The sequence below is a fragment of the Hevea brasiliensis genome, chromosome 14 (assembly GCF_030052815.1).
Source record: "Hevea brasiliensis isolate MT/VB/25A 57/8 chromosome 14, ASM3005281v1, whole genome shotgun sequence".
Classification (NCBI taxonomy): domain Eukaryota; kingdom Viridiplantae; phylum Streptophyta; class Magnoliopsida; order Malpighiales; family Euphorbiaceae; genus Hevea; species Hevea brasiliensis.
In genome coordinates, this window is record NC_079506.1 from 86,466,757 (window position 1) to 86,485,327 (window position 18,571).

General features: G+C 32.4%; 2 protein-coding genes and 1 non-coding gene across 3 annotated transcripts; 1 reads left to right on the forward strand and 2 right to left on the reverse strand.

The window, feature by feature from the left end:
- Positions 1-282: 282 nt before the first annotated feature.
- LOC131173268 (oxoglutarate-dependent flavonoid 7-O-demethylase 1-like) lies at positions 283-1,909 on the reverse strand. Its single transcript, XM_058135320.1, has 4 exons — positions 1,623-1,909; positions 1,199-1,446; positions 751-1,075; positions 283-636 (listed from the first exon to the last, which is right to left on the reverse strand). The coding sequence occupies exons 1-4, from the start codon at positions 1,869-1,871 to the stop codon at positions 370-372; spliced, it is 1,089 nt and encodes a 362-aa protein (XP_057991303.1). The 5' UTR covers positions 1,872-1,909; the 3' UTR covers positions 283-369.
- Positions 1,910-13,531: 11,622 nt separating this feature from the next.
- LOC110654594 (probable WRKY transcription factor 20) lies at positions 13,532-14,529 on the forward strand. Its single transcript, XM_021810625.2, has 2 exons — positions 13,532-13,919; positions 14,029-14,529. The coding sequence occupies exons 1-2, from the start codon at positions 13,575-13,577 to the stop codon at positions 14,362-14,364; spliced, it is 681 nt and encodes a 226-aa protein (XP_021666317.2). The 5' UTR covers positions 13,532-13,574; the 3' UTR covers positions 14,365-14,529.
- A 3,146-nt stretch (positions 14,530-17,675) lies between these two features.
- On the reverse strand, positions 17,676-17,782 carry LOC131173551 (small nucleolar RNA R71). The gene has a single exon (XR_009143867.1). It is a non-coding gene; the product is annotated as a small nucleolar RNA R71 (small nucleolar RNA).
- Positions 17,783-18,571: the final 789 nt, after the last annotated feature.

Here is an 18,571-nt window from a genome sequence, read left to right on the forward strand (position 1 = left end):
TGTTTGAATGAGATTGAATTGATAAATTTGAGGACATATTGAGTGATCTGAGAAATTAATTGTATATTGTATGATACATGCCTTGTTAGATATTGCCATATACATTGATTGAGGGTTGAATTGCAACTTAGGAACACATTGTTGAAGCACATATTATTTTCATTATATATAGAGTAGCACTTAGTTGAACAAAGTCACAATTTTTCATTAGGCCACAAGCAAGGGCCGAAAAATTGGTAAAGTCCAATTTACCCCCCCCCTCTTGGACTATTTTTGGGACAACAGAGTGGAATGAGAAACTCCACTTATTACATAATTTGTTGTTTCTTCTGAAATTTTAAAACATAAACTGGTAAATGGTGTTACCAATCAGTCGTTTTTGGCTGCTTCATTCTGGATCCTGACGACATCCAGGTATGATTTTCCAACCAATTCTCGTGAAAAGAGTCCCTTGAAGAAATCAGCAACACCGATTTTTCTAAATGAGGCAGGCCTCTCTGGGGATACAAGGCTCGGTGCTGGACCCATTTCTCCACCCAAATTCGGGCTATAAAAAGTGGCAATGGAGATCCTCTCTTTCACCGAGTTCACTGTTGCTCTATGCTCAGTGCTTTTGTAAATTCCATTGGTAACAATCTGCAAATAAAATAATAGAACTTGAGGCCACAACTCATAATTTGTGTGATCAATGTAAACTAAGCTCATTATGAATAAATTGACTTTGTTTTAAGAAAAGCTTATATTAAGTACCTCCAAAATGTCACCAATATTGATGATAAAGGCATCTGGCAGTGGCTTAACAGGAACCCAACTCCCATCTTTCTTTATTTGCAAACCTTCTACCTCGTTGACTTGAAGGAGGATTGTGAGGCCTATTGCATCAGTGTGGGAATTGAGGCCCATGACCAGCTCAGGTTGTGGGCATGGAGGATAGTAGTTCATTCTCATTTTCTGGCACCCTTCTTCAAATATTTTTCCCATTTCTTCAGCTTCCATTCCTAGAGCTTTTCCCATGAGATTGAGGATTTTCATGGCAAGATTTTTCATTTCTTCTGAGTAAGTTTCCAAGGTGTCCCTAAACATAAAGTTATATTGAAGATCATTTTGATTTTCATTCTCTTATAATTAATTAACATGATTATTAATAAGGATTACCAAGATTGCATGTTTTAGATTTTCAGAGAGAGAGAATAGGCACCTGAATGGGAGAGGGAGCTTGTGGAATAAGTAAGGCTTTCTCAGATTATGTGGCAGGGTGATCAAGTAGAAGATGTCTCCCCAGTCAAGCTTCTGCTCCTCTGACACAACGAAAGCCTGCCCAAATCCTTCCATATCTCCTGGTTTTTGCCAATACTTATTCTTCTCTTCCATTGGGAGATCGAAGAATTCTTGAATTTCCACCTTCACTTTTTCCACTAATGAACTGCTCACTCCATGATTTATCAGCTGCAAAAAAAAAAAAAAAAATTGTGACCCGAAGCATCCTTGTGAGCTCTGGTGAGAGTTGATGTACACGGCAAAACATATAAATACATGGGAAAAAGTTTTCACCATCGTGAATTCCCATTTTCTTGTAAACACTAAACAAACAAGGGATGATTCTGTTCAGTACATGTAAATACCTGGAAGAAACCCCAGTTTTTGCATGCGAGATGGAGCTCATCCAGCTCTGAATCGATGAAATCTTGGGAAAACAACTTTTGCATGTCAATCACAGGAACTTGGGGTAGAGAAGCAGCATTAGATATGATTGGAGAGTCTTCATCAGGACGCAAATAACGCGGTGGAACTTTTGTCAGTGGCTTCTTTGCCAGCTCCTGCACACAAGGCACCAGGAGAGAGCTCCCAAGCTTTGTATGTTCAGCTTCCATGGCTTCTGTTTTCTATTTTTCTCATGTTATACCCTTTCAGAATTTCCGCCAGCGAGGAATATATGTGCTTGAGATCATGCATGCTAATCATTTCCCTCTAATTTAAAACAATAAATTAAAAAAAAAAAAGAGAGAATGACTTTTTCACCCCTTGTAGAAAACAACGACATTGAACCTTTTTCAGCATACAAATCCACATATATACACTATAAGAAAAACATGCTCGAATGATCTCTTGCAGGTAATTGTCGCAGTTAAGCCATTACTTTCAATACAAAAGGAACCAGACCAAAAATCTATAGCTTGGATTTGGAATTGGCTATTGAAAAAAATGGCATAAAGTTCGATTTGGCTTTTGGAGTTGTTCATTATGTTCAATGTCATCCAAATTGAACTTTGTGGCCAAATTTGCATGCAACTATTCTAATCATCTCATTTCAGCCCAATAACACTCGCTTTTATATCACACACCTTATGCAAGAACGTAAACCAAAACAAAACTCAAAATCATCATTCCAAAGCCAGTCCTTATGGGTGGAACTTGGAAGTGGATATTTGGTAAGGTTTACAAGGGGCCTTTGGGAGATGGTTCACTTGTTATTGTTGTAAAAAGACTGGAAGATGGTATTGCCCTTGACTCAAGGGACAAGAAGACAAGGAAGCAAAAGACAAGGAATGGACGTGAAATTGGATTTGGGAAGCGACAAGCAGCAGGAAGAGGTCACAACTCATTAGTAGGGACTAGGGAGAGGGAGAGAGAGAGAGAGAGAGAGAGAGAGAGAGAGAGAGAGAGAGAGCAGAGAGAAATAAGGCTTCTCATAGAATAAAATTTTATTTTTTTTTTAAATTAAGAAAAATGAATTTCTTGTATCACGAGAGAAATAACGCATGTTATAGCACTGAATAATCTCTTCAATCATATTGAGTGTGCTTTCCATACAATATCTTTTTTGCCGATGTAAATTTAAATGTCAATCTGAATAAAAATATTATTTTAAATATTATTAAAAAAATATTTTGAAAAAATTATTTTATTATTTTAATATTTTTAAAAATAAAATTAATTAAATTTAATTTTTAATTATTTTTTAATTAATACATTTAAAAAAATAATTTTTCAAACAATAATTTCAACAGAAATATCAAACATGCCCTTAATTGTTACCTTGCTCTATGCTTTGATACAATCCATTTGCCAAAATCTGCCAAATTATATAAAGGTTCAAGATCATGAATATATGATAAAATCTTTTTTTGGTAAACAACCCAGTAATTCAAAATCTATTATTATAATAAAAGAATGAAGAAACTGTCAGGCATGCATTTATTTTACCTCCAAAGCGTCTTGATGTGGCCCAACCGCAAGTGCATGAGTCGTATAAGTAATATAGAAAAGATATCGTTCCCGCGAGGAGTTGTGTTAATGATTGATTTTTTGATATAAAAATTCTGACTAATTTGAACTATTTATGAAATTAAAGTAATAAATTGATAGATATTAAAGTGTGAATTCTATGTGTGTAAAATTAATAATCTATTCAACAATGTAGTGATTTAACTAAATTTGCATCAAATTAAAATAAGTAAATTGAAATATGGCAAGATTTAAAATGGCAAGTAATTAAATTCAATTAGAAATTAACAATGATAAAAAGGCGATTTCGGAGTTCGGGAGTTCATATTCAAGCTATTTTGGGATTTTTTTTTAATTGGTTATCCAATCTTGTGGAACTTACGGGTTTTAAGGAGATTAATTCTTAAATCCTTTGAATACCCTTTCGAGTGGGACAAAGAGTGCCTTAATCAATCTAATCCTACTTTCGTAGAGTTAAAGTTAATCAAGACTCATTAAGTTCCTTAATTAATCCGTAAATCCTCTTAATCCTTAGTCTATTTCTAGATCTAAATTAATTAAGTCCAATTTCTTGATTATCTATCACAAGGCTTTCTCCTTTTGGTGCCTCAACCATGGATTAAAAATAACACTTAATGGGATCCTACACTAAGCATGTCATTGACCACACAAGAAATGAATAAAACTCATTAAGACCACAAAATATGGATGACCCAATCAAAATCCATAAAATATCTCTAATATTACATTCCAACTCCAGAATCTAATGAACACTACTCACTTTCCATAATATTTACAAGAAAATCTGAGTTAATATGGAAATAAATATTTAATCTAAGCTAAGAATTAAGAAACCCAATACAAGAAAGGTAGGAAATATGCAAGAAAGGAAAGAAAACTCTCAATCTGTCTGGAAATGGAGGGGTGACGTTTTTGCTCCCCTTTTTGACTCTTCAGCTGCTGCTCCTTTTCTTTTTGTTTTGCCTCCTCTTTCTAAAATGGGATAAGGGTCTATTTATAACTTTTTCTCTGACAAGTAGCCCTAAAATGGTGTGTTTGATGTGTGTTTTTATGAGGGAATCTTCTGCTAGCACATTATGAAGACTTTCTGGGACTGCATAAGTGGACTGCATAAGTTATGCAGTCCCTTATGCGCTGATCGCTTTCTGGGCTCTCAGGCGGTTGCATGAGCAGAGTGTAAGACTGCATAGGTTATGCAGTTTTCCGTGAGGTTGCATAAGGGAGGCATGAATCTGCATAAGTTATGCAGTAACTTATGCAGATTTCGGTAGGTTTTGGAAATTGTTTCTTCTCCTTGTGCAGAATTGCACAACTTAGGTGGCAAGTTATGCGCAATTTGGCCAATGCATACTTCAACTTTGAAACTTGTTTTTGACATCTTTGGCTGTAGAAATCACTCCTCAAAGGCAAAATTTCTTTTTAGTCCCTCAAAAACACCATTTTACCGACAAAACAAAGTAAAATTACAAATTAATCCAAAAATTGGCAATAATGAAAAACTATCTAAATAACTAATGAAATTAGCTAAAAGTGATTAATAATCAAATAAAATGACCATGAAATTAAATCTAAATGACTATGCAAAATGTATGTATCACGTCTCCAATGTTGATGATAAAGGCATTGGGGAGAGGTTTAACAGGAACCCACCAGCCATCTTTCTTTATTTGGAGACCTTCCACTTGGTTGTGTTGGAGGAGGATGGTAAGTCCTCCAACATCTGAATTAGGGTAGAGACCCATCACAAGCTCTGTCTGTGGACATGGAGGATAATAGTTCATTCTTATAGACTGTATTCCTTCTTCAAACATTTGTCATTTCACTAGCCTCCATTCCCATAGCTTTTGCCCATCAAGTTTATGATTTTCGTGGCCAGGTTTTTCATCTCTGCAAAGTAAGCTTCTAGGGTATCTCTGCATGCAAATAATTAAATTAGAAAAATTTTATATGCCATTTCTTGAAAAGGAAATTTGAATCTCATTAAATTAAACCTAAGTTAAGTGAAGAAATTATAGCTATATATAGGTTATCTGATATAATAAAAAAATTTCCTTTTTATTAAAAGAATACAAGAAGAAATTTTCAATTGTAAAAATGAGAGTCGTGCAATATTTGTGGATCTAATTAATTAATAATAAATAAAGAACTATATATATAAGACCATGTGAAATTATCTAGAAAATAAAAAAACATAATGGGTCATGATGTCCGGCGTTGAATTATTGTCTCTACTTTTATTTATTTATTTATTTTTTAACTTTTGTTTAACTTTAATCTCCATATTGATAAGCATTTAACCAAATAAATAATTAAAAATTATTACAATCATACACTTAAAGGTATGATCGAGACTTAAAGCTCAATTTCATTTTTGAGAAAGTTTAAGTTTACTATTTTTAGCTTTTTTTTATCTAAATTAATTTAAAATTTTAAATTTAATTTAATTTAAAAATTAAAAAAATTAATAAATTAAATTTTTTTAATTTTTGAATTTAAATAAAAAATCAATAAATTTAACCTAAAAATTAAGAAAATAAATTTTTTAATTTTTGAGTTAAATCAAGAAATTTAGCTTATAAATTTTAATTTTTGAATTAAATAGAGTTTAAATTAAAACTTCTTAGTTAATGTGAACAAAAAGTTAAAAATAGACTAAATTAGAATTCGGTGCTAAATTTTTTTTTTAAACACAAATTTTACAAAGTTTAATTTTATTTAAATAGTTAATTTATATTTTAATACAATAACAATAAAACTTTAATTTTAAATTGATTGAGATAGGCTATATTACTTCTTTTTCATCATTCAAATATATTTCTGACTAATTCCACATCAATAACTAAGCATTAATTTTAGTCTAATATTTTGTACGTTCACTTTTATTCATATTTTTTAGAAATTATTTTATCCATAATTATCTATGATAAAGAGAAGATTAAGAAGTATTCATTATTTTTTTTTTAATTTTATCTTTATTTTTAATAAACACAATGAATATTTAAATAATTTCCCAAAATTCATCTTAATGCCTCCCTCCTTTTTCTCTTAATTAGATGAAATAAAGGTAATTTAGTTAAATTAAAGAGTATTTTATTATAATTTAGATGATTTAATTGTTTGTGTAAAAATTTAAACCACAGATAAAAGTGGATTAAAATTGTTTGGTTTACAACCATAGAGTCTTGTATAATTAATTAGATTAAATTCCCCTCAAACTTTACAGAAATACGACGATCACCATGTTTATATAATCCTAAATAGACTTAAATAATTTTTCGGTCCTTACTTGTAGCCTAATGAAAAATTATGGCTTTGTTCAATTAGGTGGTCCTATATGTAGTGGAAGTGATATGTGTTTCAAAAATGTGTTCCTAAATTGCAATTCAAGCCTCAATCAATATTTATAGCAATTTTCAACACAACATGCTTCATAAGAAATTCAATCAATTTCTCAACCTAATCAATATATCTTCAAATATATCAACTCAATCTATCATCAATATCATTCAACATTCAATATCATGCATAGAAAATAAATTGCACAAAAGTAAAGAGATTAGGGTTGGAGAATCAAACACAATGATTTTTATAGTGGTTCGGCTTAACTAGCCTACATCTACTCTCTCAAAGAACTTCTTTCTATTATTTGCTCTTTTAAAGGTAAGAGACCAAAAGCCGTTTACAAATTCTTCAACACTAAGCCTTTACAATGGTAGCTTGAAACCCTAACAAGTGCTATCCCAAGCACTCACACCCACAAGCTTCAATAGGTGCTTGTACAATCTCTCTTAAATGCAATTTAATGCTTTAATACTCAATCTCACTCAACACAAATTAAATTATAAAGAAGAGATGAGTTAATTTATCAATGGTAGCTCAAACACTTTAAAGCACTTGAATGAAAGTAATAAATGAAATTTCAAGGTTGGAGAGCAATTCTAAGCTTTCATTTTTTTTTTTAAAATGAAGTAAAGAGAATGCATTTATAGTCCCAAATCATTTTAGACTGTTTAAAATCCTTTTGAAATGTTACAGATGCTGTTTTAGGTGAAATAGTCGTTATTTTGTCCTTTTGCACGAAACAGAGTAACTCTGATCATTAAGCAAACTAATAGAATTTTGGTAACAGTATCAAACTGGTTAGCAAACTAATATTTTAATAAACAAGTTAGTAAACTAATTTACCAGATGCTTCTTTCAATTTTTTAGAAAAATTTTAATCTTTGAAAACCTGATTTAGACTTTAAGAAAAACATTAATTCCAATAAAAATATCCAAGGTCATGATTAGAAAAAATTTTGTAAAGTAATTGAAAGAAAAATTAATTTTGGGCTCCAATTGACGAAAACTCTCATATATCCTTTTTACACAAATCCTAAAACTCAATTCCTAACTTTATGACTTTCATACCTTCAACTTGAGCCTTAACTTTCATAGCCTTGTTCTTTCTCAACTTAGATTCATCTTGAGTTGCCTTTCAGTGCCCTTCTTCCTTAGATGCAACCTCAAGGATTTTTCATGAATAAGGAAAAGAATCTACACATAACTTGAAATTGAGTTAGATAGATTCTAGTTGAGCTCATCAAAATCAATGCTCATTTTGAGCTACATGGGGTCAACAATATCCCCCTTTTTGATGATGACAAAACTCAATTGAATCATCAATTAAGAATAAATAAAAGTGTGTGTAGGTGTATGTATAACCGTGCATGTAAGTATGTTGAGTTAGATAGATTTTAGTTGAGTTCATCAAAATCAATGCTCATTTTGAGCTACACGGGGTCAACAATCTCCCCCTTTTTGATGATTACGAAACTCAATTGAATCACCAATTAAGAATAAATAAAAGTGTGTGTAGGTGTATGTATAACCGTGCATGTAAGTATGTGGGAATTACTCCCCCTAAATGTATGCACAAATGTTAAAAAAAATTAAAAGTATTGATAGCTATACAAAGCTCCCTCTGAATTTATGCAACAAAAAATATTCACAAGATATCCACAATTTCAATAGGCAAAATGTTAAGCTTAACCTGTAACAATAGTCACATACAAAATTATTTGCACACATAAGCCACAATAGTTTGCACACTTGCATCTAAAACATAAGCGCATCCATTGCAAGACCTATTAACAATATCTCAAAATAGTTTGCACACACATATCTGAAACATAAGCACATCAATTCTCCACCTTTTTGTCATAAGTCAAAAAGAAAAGAGGAGATATCAATCCATAAAGAACCAAGTAAGCACAAAATAGATGAACAGTAGCAAACAAAACAAAAAAAAATCCAACAACAGTAGTAAACATATTAGTAAACTAAAAAGGCAGGTCATGATATAAACATTAAGTCTTTTGCTCCTTCGAATAGGTTTGGAAGGTACTTTCTTCTTCTTGGAAGGTTTAGCTGCAGGTGGTTGATAAACTTGAATAGCCAAAGCATCACGGGAATCATCCTCCTATGATTCATCCTCATCAGAATGGCTTTGGAGAGCAACAAACATGCACTGATATGGGTTTTTCACTGTAGATTTAACTCTCTTCTTATTGCTCTTAGCTTGAGAGACTTCAACTACAGGAATTGTAGGCGGTGAAGAAATAGGTAGAGCACCCTCCTGCTGAACCTCTATAGGATAACCATCCTTTTGCATAGGCTCAACTTCAGGTTCTATAACCTTTTCACTTTCATGCTCAACATCAGTAGTAGGTTCACCAATCCCAGTACCTCCAAACTCAACATTACCATGATCAGAAGCAATTCCATCATGATTGGAATGATCATCAGCATGTGGATCAGTCACAATTCCAGTGCCAGAATCATGTCCCTATGCCAGCTTAAGTTTTACAATTTTCTTTTTTTAAATCCTCATTTTGAACAATTAAGTAATCCACTTTGCAATTAAAACCATCAATTAATCTCTTCAAAAGCTCAAAAGACTGATCATATGCACGAAATTTCACATTAATACATTCTTTCAAGCCATGAAGCTCACTCATAATCTCATTTTTAAAATTAGAATAAACTTTTGCTTTAGAGGAGCCACCTTTTTCAAATCGCTTCTTCGTACCATCATTATCAGAATGGATTTCTCTAAGCATAATTAAACTTGCCCTAGAGCTTTCCTTAGAAACCTCTATATCAAGCTCATTAAACAAAGTAGTTAAAAGGTGGGCATAAGGTAATTTTCCAATTCCATAAGCCTTACACACGTTCTTGAAAATCAAATAAGCCAAATTCATTCTCACTTTATTAATAATATGCCACATGATACACATGTCCAAGTAGCTCAAATATCCATAGCTGCCAAACTTAGGACAGAATACATAATTCACCATACTATGAATAATCTTAATGTGCTGAAAGGCTTGAGTGCTAGTGGATTTTTCACTAGTAGGAGTGTTGGCAGGAAAGATTTTATTCTCAAATTCAACCAAATTAAAGCCTGGAACTCTAGCAACATCTCTATGAGCCAAAATCCTATTACCATTATTAGGCAATTTATAGACTTTAGCAATTAAATCAACAAATACCACATATATTTTGCCATTCTTAGAGTTCTATAAAAATCTTAGACCAGTCTAGGATAGTAAACATCAGTACATTCACACACAGTCAACCATTCTTGAAATTCAAAGAGCTCCTTAAATTGAAAATCAACCTGGTCAAAATTAGTCCACTTTATAAACTTACTATCCTGAAGCAGTTTTTCAATAAGAGGAGCAATGGATTTTGAAGCAGCTTGTTCATTTTGAATGTTAATTCCACACACTTTCCGTCCCCTTCGTTTTTCTTTTACAATGATCACGGTTCATCTTCTTCAGACGGAACAGAGGATATATCTTCAGAATCAACATCTGGTAATTTTTTCTTTTCCTTTAATTTTTTCTTTGAAACGGCAACAGGATCTCCTTCAGATGAAGAAGAGGACGACGAGGCTGTGGCTGGAGTTTTACGTTTGGTACAAGCCATAGTCAATAAACCAGAAACGCAAGACTCCAATTTGTGTAGGTACAGAGCAGAGAAGAACGAGATTTTAAGATGGGTTACAGTGCAATGAGGGATAAATGATATGCTAGGTTTAAAAAAATGATGTGATTAGAAAAGATTAAAATTGAGATAGTGAGAACATAACATTTTTATGGATTTTTCATAGCCTTAAATATTTTTCAGGTGCTAAAAATTACTATCGATCCCAGTGATGATATTCCTAGATTTGGCAAATTTTAATTCCATCCATTAATTAAATTCAAATTCATCAATTTAAAATGATTCATAGTCTATTTTGATTCGTAAAAAAATTTGAAATGAAGTGAATTTGAATGACCTGCAAAAATTGAGGGTACAAATTGCTGATCAAATCAATAACCCCGAATGACTGATTCAAATTTGACATGTTTGGTTGATTCATTCAATTTAAATTTTAACTTCAAATATAATTTATTAAAATTATTTTTTTTTAATTTGATATAATTTATAACTCACAAACTTACTCAATTTAATTCAAAATTTAATAAAAGTAATTTAAATTAATTCACATTTAAAAATACTAAAAATTAATTCACAATTTAAATTGCATATTTATTTAGATCTCTGGTGGTAATGGAAGGATTTAATTTAAATATTGTAACTTTTTTCCATTTTAGTATAGTGTGAGATTAAGAAAAAAATTATAGAATTAAAATTTAGAGATGGTTGAGAGATTATAGCATTTTCAAAAAATATTTTGACCTAAAATGATTTGTGCTATCTGTAAATTAACTCGAAATCGTAATAAACAATTGCATAAATTAATTAATATATAAAATTAATTTATGTCAAAAAAAAAACCTTTAAATTGGTTTGAAATTCAAATTTAATTTTGTTTTACCTTTGAAGGTCTCAAATACAATCCCATTTGAGATATTTCCCTAATTTCTTTCTTATCAGTGATTTCCAATTTGAATGACTTGTTTACTCAATCAAGCTTTTGGATGTTTAGGGATCATTTAGAAAAGTCGTCACCTAATTTCTACTCAATCCAGTTCTTGAATGCTTAGGGACCATTTGGAAAAATTTCTGTGGAATATATACGAAGTGTTTAATGGATTAAAGAGGGAGACGAATTGATTGAAAAGGACAAGTCAAGTCATTGGCTTTTTATCTCTACAAGATGGACGAAGGAAAATAAAGTGTTGAAGCCATTAAAATCTTTGCCTTATTATTCACGGCCATCTATGTCTTGACAGAAGCAGTCAACTATTACTATGTATTTGTATTCTTACGTGTGAGTTATCTTTGAGAGAATTGCACGAGAAATTTGTGAGAGAGAAAAATAATTAATATATATAATAATTTTTATTTATTGGAAGATTTATTTTATGGAGTGGTTGGATGGCGAGGACATTTTCTCTTTCAGCTACTTGGTAAAGAACTCACTTCCATTTGTCTAAGGGATATTTTGCATATATATCATAATTTATAAAAGCAAAAGTATCTACTTGATCAAGTTTTTCATTTTTCATTATTTTAAAATTAACGTCTTCAAAAAGGCGAAATTAATGATATATAAACCTACATGTTGTGCTTATTATCTCACCAAAACAAAAATGTTATGCTTATTTGCAATCCATTTTGACAATTAATTAGAATACTAAAGCAAGAAATTGCAAATTTAAGTATTTTAAGAAGTTCAAGGATACTTGATCAATGAAAGAAAAAGTTGAAAGATTTTTATTAAAAATTTGTATAAAATTGGAGTGATTTTGTATGATAATATTAGAAATAGTTGATTGAATAATCTATTTAGCAATGAACCTTGAAAGTTGGGATTATACATCAATAGAATTGTTCTTGGCCTCTTTCCATTTGGAGGAGCATAATTTTCTTCTTTTTTTTTTTATTTGTGTTAGTATAATATCAACATTTACAATTAAAAATATAAGTAATGACTTGAGAATCTATCTAATTAAATGCTCATGGAAATAAGTGTCACAGAAATTAACTTCCACTTGTTATGCATAAAGAATGTTACAGAAGATGGTGAAATATAGAATTAAATAATCAATCAAATTAGAAATTAAATGATATGTCTAATAATTAAAGAAAAGGAAAGTCAGAAAATGTGTTTAACTTTAATTTATAAATGCTAAAGAATTTGGGATACCATTGCCATATACCAACAAAGACTTATATGTTATTTATTAGTCTTAGTCGAGGCTACTTCCTGATGGAGATATTTCTCTTAATAAAAGTAGGTATATTTTAACTATAGTTAAGAGTTTCAAATTAGAATGTCTTTTATCATATAAATAAATAAATAAATAAAATCTCAAATATATAATTTAATTATAATTATCTTACAATAAAAATAAAAAATAACTCTATCTAAGGAGAGAAAACATCACAAAAACTTAACATCTATCAACAAGGATGGATATAAGGATTTATTTACTCAAAATCTATCAACAATAATAGATCAGAAGAAATATGCCAAAAATCTGTTTCAAATGGACATAGATCTGAAAGTTATTAAAAAAAATATCAATAGAAGAGAAAGGGAAAAAATGACCATAAGTGAAAATACTCATCGGTGGCCACTAAAAAAAGAAATCAATGAGAAAAAAATAGACAAATAGAAAAGAAAAAGTTTCTGAAAGGCAACGATTATTAATACCATATATGACGGCAAATATTGGGCTACATACCCACACCTTTTTCCCATTTAGTGTCCACCAATATAAATTTTTGCTAGGCCCATTGAAGCTCCAACAGTGCTCAAATTAAAGAATAAAGAGGACCCATTAAAACCCAGAAACTAAGAAATGGGTTTTATTAGGCTAGAAATTATGGTTTTCAAAAATCGGTATTCCAATGTTGAATTCTCACATAACTCTCATGCTTTTATTTATTTATTTATTTATTTTAACAGCAATATATTGCATTAAAAGCAAGAAACAAAGAAAGGATAGAGAGGAATGTGATTCCCATTCTTTAGCAATTTGTTGGGAATGTGATTCTAGTAAGGAATAGAAAGGAAGCACTTGTAAACCACTTATGGAAGAATCTGTTAAGACATGCAAGCCAAGCATAAAGCCCCATCACAAAAGAAAGACAAGTTAGAAGTTAGTAAGCAGATATGGAATCTTTTATAGAAAGTCAAATTTGCAAACTACAATCCCTATATAGAATTTTACAAAAGTTTAATTCAATTAATTTTTTTATTAATTTTTATATTTAAAATAAAAATTTAATTATATAAAAATTTAATTAAATGCTTTGCATGTAAATTATTTATTCACTTTGCTTCTCCCTTATCAATTCTCATTAGATGATCTCTCTCCCCTTCAATGGGGAATAACGACCATGACTGCAGTCCTTTCTTATTTTCCTCTCCACCTTATGCTCCATTGTCCTCTCCTTCTTATTCACTGTCATCGTCTCCTCCATTATCTCCAAGTCCAGATTCACCTTTTGAATCTTCCTCAAGTCTTCCCCTACATACTACCCAATCTTCTTCAAGTTCTTTCCATCCTTCTGCTGCTAATCTTGGGCCATGCGCTGCCTGCATAGTCCATGGTCAGATATGCACTGACAAGTGTTATGTAGCTTCCTACATACCACCCACTGATTCACACAAATTGACCGTCGTTAATGGAATATTTGGAACTCCCAATATCGTCAGCTTCTTGCAGGTACGCCATAAACTATATTCTTTCAAATGATTCTACAGTGAAGAGTTATTTTTATTTGATTAATCAAATAGTCAGGACTGAATTATATAATGATGTTATTTTGCTGCAGAATAACAATTCATCGTCATATGTTCCACTGTTATTATTGTTGAGAGACACAACTACTCAAGATGGAGAACTGAAGCAGACAAGTACTCAAGAGCATCTGAAAGTCTTATCTGCTGCTTCTAATGGTGACCGAGCTTTTTATAATTGGAGAAAACATGGGCAAAAGCAAGTAAAAGGAAGTGTGTATCCGCTTAGCTACTACAGGTGCACACATCCAAATTGTTTAGTGAAAAAGAAGGTTGTAAGATCATTGGATGGGTATATTGCAGAAATTGTCTACGGGGGTGAACACAACCATCCAATGTTAGGAGTTCTTGGTCCAGTCAATTTCTGTTAAAATAAAGTCCTATTCTTCAGGAAGTCCTATTCTTTTGGGACTGTTAGGATTTATCTGCTGTTATTTTTCTTTTCAACAATTTTACGTTATTTGTGTTTATCTATCTTTTGTAAGGCTATATATTGCCATGTCTAATTTCAATAAGATTATCACTTTGAAATCCAATTGTTTATGTTTCTGGTTTAGTTATTTTACTGTAAGACTCTATAATTGGTATCAGAGCCCCCACTGGGTTTTGAAAAAAAGGGAAGTAGCAATCTTCGAGTGATCAAACACAGAGAGTATGAGTGAAGATAAAACTCTAACAAAAATTCCTCACTTCGACGGTCACTATGATCATTGGAGTGAACTGATGGAAAATTTGCTTAGAGCAAAGGGTCTGTGGAGTTTAGTGGAAATTGGTTTTACAGAACCAATAGAAGGAACGATACTAACTGAGGCACAACGGGAGCAGTTCGATGATGCTAGACTCAAAGATCACCAAGTCAAGCATTACCTCTTTCAAGCGATTGATCGAACTGTCTTTGAGCAAATCTTGGACCGTCGCACAGCCAAGAGTGTTTGGGACTCACTGAAACGGAAGTTTGGTGGGAATCTAAAGGTGAAGAAATCTCTTCTTAATGCACTAAGGAGAGAGTTTGAGGTTCTAGAGATGAAGAAGGATGAAACCATCACTGATTACTTTGCAAGAGTAATGATGGTCTCCAATAAGATGAGGAGCAATGGAGAAGAAATGCCAGACAAGAAAATTGTAGAGAAAATCCTACACACTCTAACTGACAAATTTACATATGTTGTAGTGTCCATCGAAGAATCAAAGGATACTGATACTATGTCCATTGATGAGTTATAGAGTTCGTTAGTGGTGCATGAACAGAAATTTCGACGTCCTAGCAACAATGATGAGGATCAAGTGCTGAATGTTGTAGGTCGATCAAGTACAAATAACAGAGGAAGAGGAACTTACTGATGCACATATTTTGCATAGTCATTTAGGTCTAATTTCACAATCATTTTATTTGGTTATTAGTCATTTTTAGCTAATTTCATTAGTTATTTAGTTAGTTTTCCATAATTGTCAACTTTGGATTAATTTGTAATTTTTGCTTTGTTTTGTAGGAAAAATGGTGTTTTTGAAGGACTAAAGAGAATTTTGCCATTGAGGAGTGTCTTCTACAGCAAAAAGATGCCAAAAGCAAGTTTTCAAGCTAAAATATGCATAGACCAAACTGTGCATAACTTGCGCATAAGCTATGCGATTCTGCATAAGGAGGAAGAACAACTGTTCCCAGAACCACCAAATGTGCATAAGGAGATCGCATAGCTTATGCACATTCTCACCTCCCTTATGCAGATTCACGAAATTGTGCATAACCTATGCACCAAGTCATGCAAACGCATAAGTGACCCAGAACCAGTTGAATCGCATAAGGGATTTGCATAACTTATGCGATCCACTTATGATCCATAAAGAGTTCATTAATGAGTCGTGAAGATTCCCTTAATGTATTCCTCCTAGAACATACTATTTTAGGGCTCCATGTCAGAAAAATGCTATATATAGTCCCATTTTCTCATTTTAGAAAAGGGGGCAAGGAGCAAAGAAAGAAAGGAGGAGGCTAAGCAGAATTTGAGGAGTCATTTTCACCTTCCACACCATTTTCAACTAAGATTTGCAGATTTCTTTCTTTCTTTACACTTTTCTACATTTCTAGTGTTTAATTACTTACTTCTTAGCTTAGATTAAAGCTTTATTTCCATTTAAACTCATCATATCTTGTAAGCATTATGGATAGTGAGTAGTTTACTTTTGATTCTGGAGTAAGGGTTGTAATATTTGAGATATTTTGTGGATTTTGATTGGGTAATCCATATTTTATGGTCTTAATGAGTTTTATTCATTTCTTGTATGCTTAATGACATGCTTAATGTAGGATCCCATTGAGTAATGTTCTTAATCCATGGTTGAAGCACCGAAAGGAGAAGGCCTTGTGATAGATAATCAGGAAATTGGACTTAATTAACTTAGACCTAGAAATAGGCTAAGGATTAAGAGGATTTACAGATTAATTAAGGAGCTTAATGGGTCTTAATTAATTCTAACTCTACGAAAGTAGGATTAGTTTGATTAAGGCACTCTTTGTCTCACTCGAAAGGGAATTCAAAGGATTTAAGAATTAATCTCCTTAAAACTCATAAGTTTCATAAGATTGGACAACCAATTTAAAATCCCAGAATAGCTCGAATATGAAATCCCGAACTCCGGAATCAGCTTTTTACCATTGTTAATTTCTAATCGAATTTAATCATTTGCCAATTTAAATATTGCCATATTTGAACTTGCTTATTTCTATTTGATGCGATTTTAGTTTAATTAATACATTGTTGAATAGAATATTAATTTTGCACATTTAGATTTCACACTCCATTACCCATTAATTCATCATTTTAATCTTATAAATACTTCAATTTAGTCAACTTTTATATCGAAAATTCAATCATTAACACAACTCCTCGTGGGATCGATATTTTTCTATACTACTTGTACGACCCGTGCACTTGCGATTGGGACGCATCAAGTTTTTGGCGCCGTTGCCAGGGAGTTGTTTGTTTAAGATTGAATTCTTGATTATTTTAGTTGTTTTTAGTTTTATCTTTGTTATCTTTTCATTTTGTGTTTGTTTGTTCTTTTTCAGGTACTTTAATCTTTTATGAGAAGAGCTAGAAGCTCAAGTGACACAACCTTACTGTTCAATCCTGAAATTGAGAAATTTTGTAAGGCCAACAAGAAAGAAACCAGAAGAAAGAAGGAAGCTTCGAGAGAAACTGAATTAGAAGCAGATATGGCTGATGAAAGAATTAGAATTGGTGTTGGTAATGCTGGAAATGGTCAAAACAATGAAAATGAAGCCCAAGGGGAAGAAGTTGTTAATGCAAACGTGCCTAGGGGAAGTATGATGGACCATGATTTTCCACGTTTTGATGACTTGAGAGAGAGCATAGCAAGACCAAGGATTGATGCGAACAGTTACAAAATGGATTTTGGAGTTCTTCAAATGATCCAAAACTCTCAATTTGGAGGACATCCTTCTGAAAATCCACACACACACCTGAAGAAGTTTGCTATGATTTGCGACATGCAAAAACAACCTGGAGTGTCTGATGATGCAGCAAGATTGAAGCTATTCCCATTCTCTTTGAAAGATAGAGCATTGGATTGGCTTGATTCTTTACCTCACAACTCCATTACAAATTGGGAGCAACTCACTGATGCATTTCTTGCACAATATTTTCCACCTGGAAAAACTCAAGAGCTGAGGAATCAAATGACAGCTTTCAGACCAAGAGAAGATGAAACTCTCTATGAATCATGGATGAGATGGAAGGAATTAGAGAGATTATGCCCACATCATGCCATTCCAAAATGGATGATAAATCAGAATTTCTACACAAATGTCACTCCTGCAATCAGAGGAATTATTGATGCTCAAAAAGTAGGAGAATTTATTATAAATCATGAATCTGAATCTTATGAGTTTTTAGAGAAAATTGCAAAGAATACTCATCTTTGGAGTAGTCCAAGAGGACCAGCTCCAACTCAGAAAAGGCAAGCTGCTGGAATGTATGATCTTGATCCATTCAACATGATTAATGCAAAGTTTGATGCACTTACAAATGTCCTTGCTAAGAAGATGGAAGATTTGAGTATGTTGGTTAGTTCAACATCATCACCGGAAGTTCACAACAAGTGGCTTATGCAGAGGAAACTACCACCGGTGTGGAGTAGATTATGGAGAACAAGCGGATATGTTGGTAATTATGGAAACAAGCAAATGGGGAATCCTTATTCTCCAACTTACAATCCAAATTGGAGGACTCATCCCAACTTTTCATGAGGCAATCAGCAATATCAAGTTCAAAATCAAAATTTTCAACCACAACAAAGAGAGTCAAGTTCCATATCGCAAAATAGGCAACCATTGCCCAATTTTCAGCAGAAAAATATGAACCTCCACCAAAACAAAGAAGAACGAAATTCCACCACCAAGCTTTATTGCAACAGATTCTTGCCAACCAAAATAAGCATGATGAGGAGATGAGAGAGGTGAAAGCAAGGCTGGAACAAATGCAAACACACAAGAATCTTTGGAAAACCAGTTGCACAACAAGCATCTTCCTCAAGTGCCAAATCTTTTGGAAAGCTTCC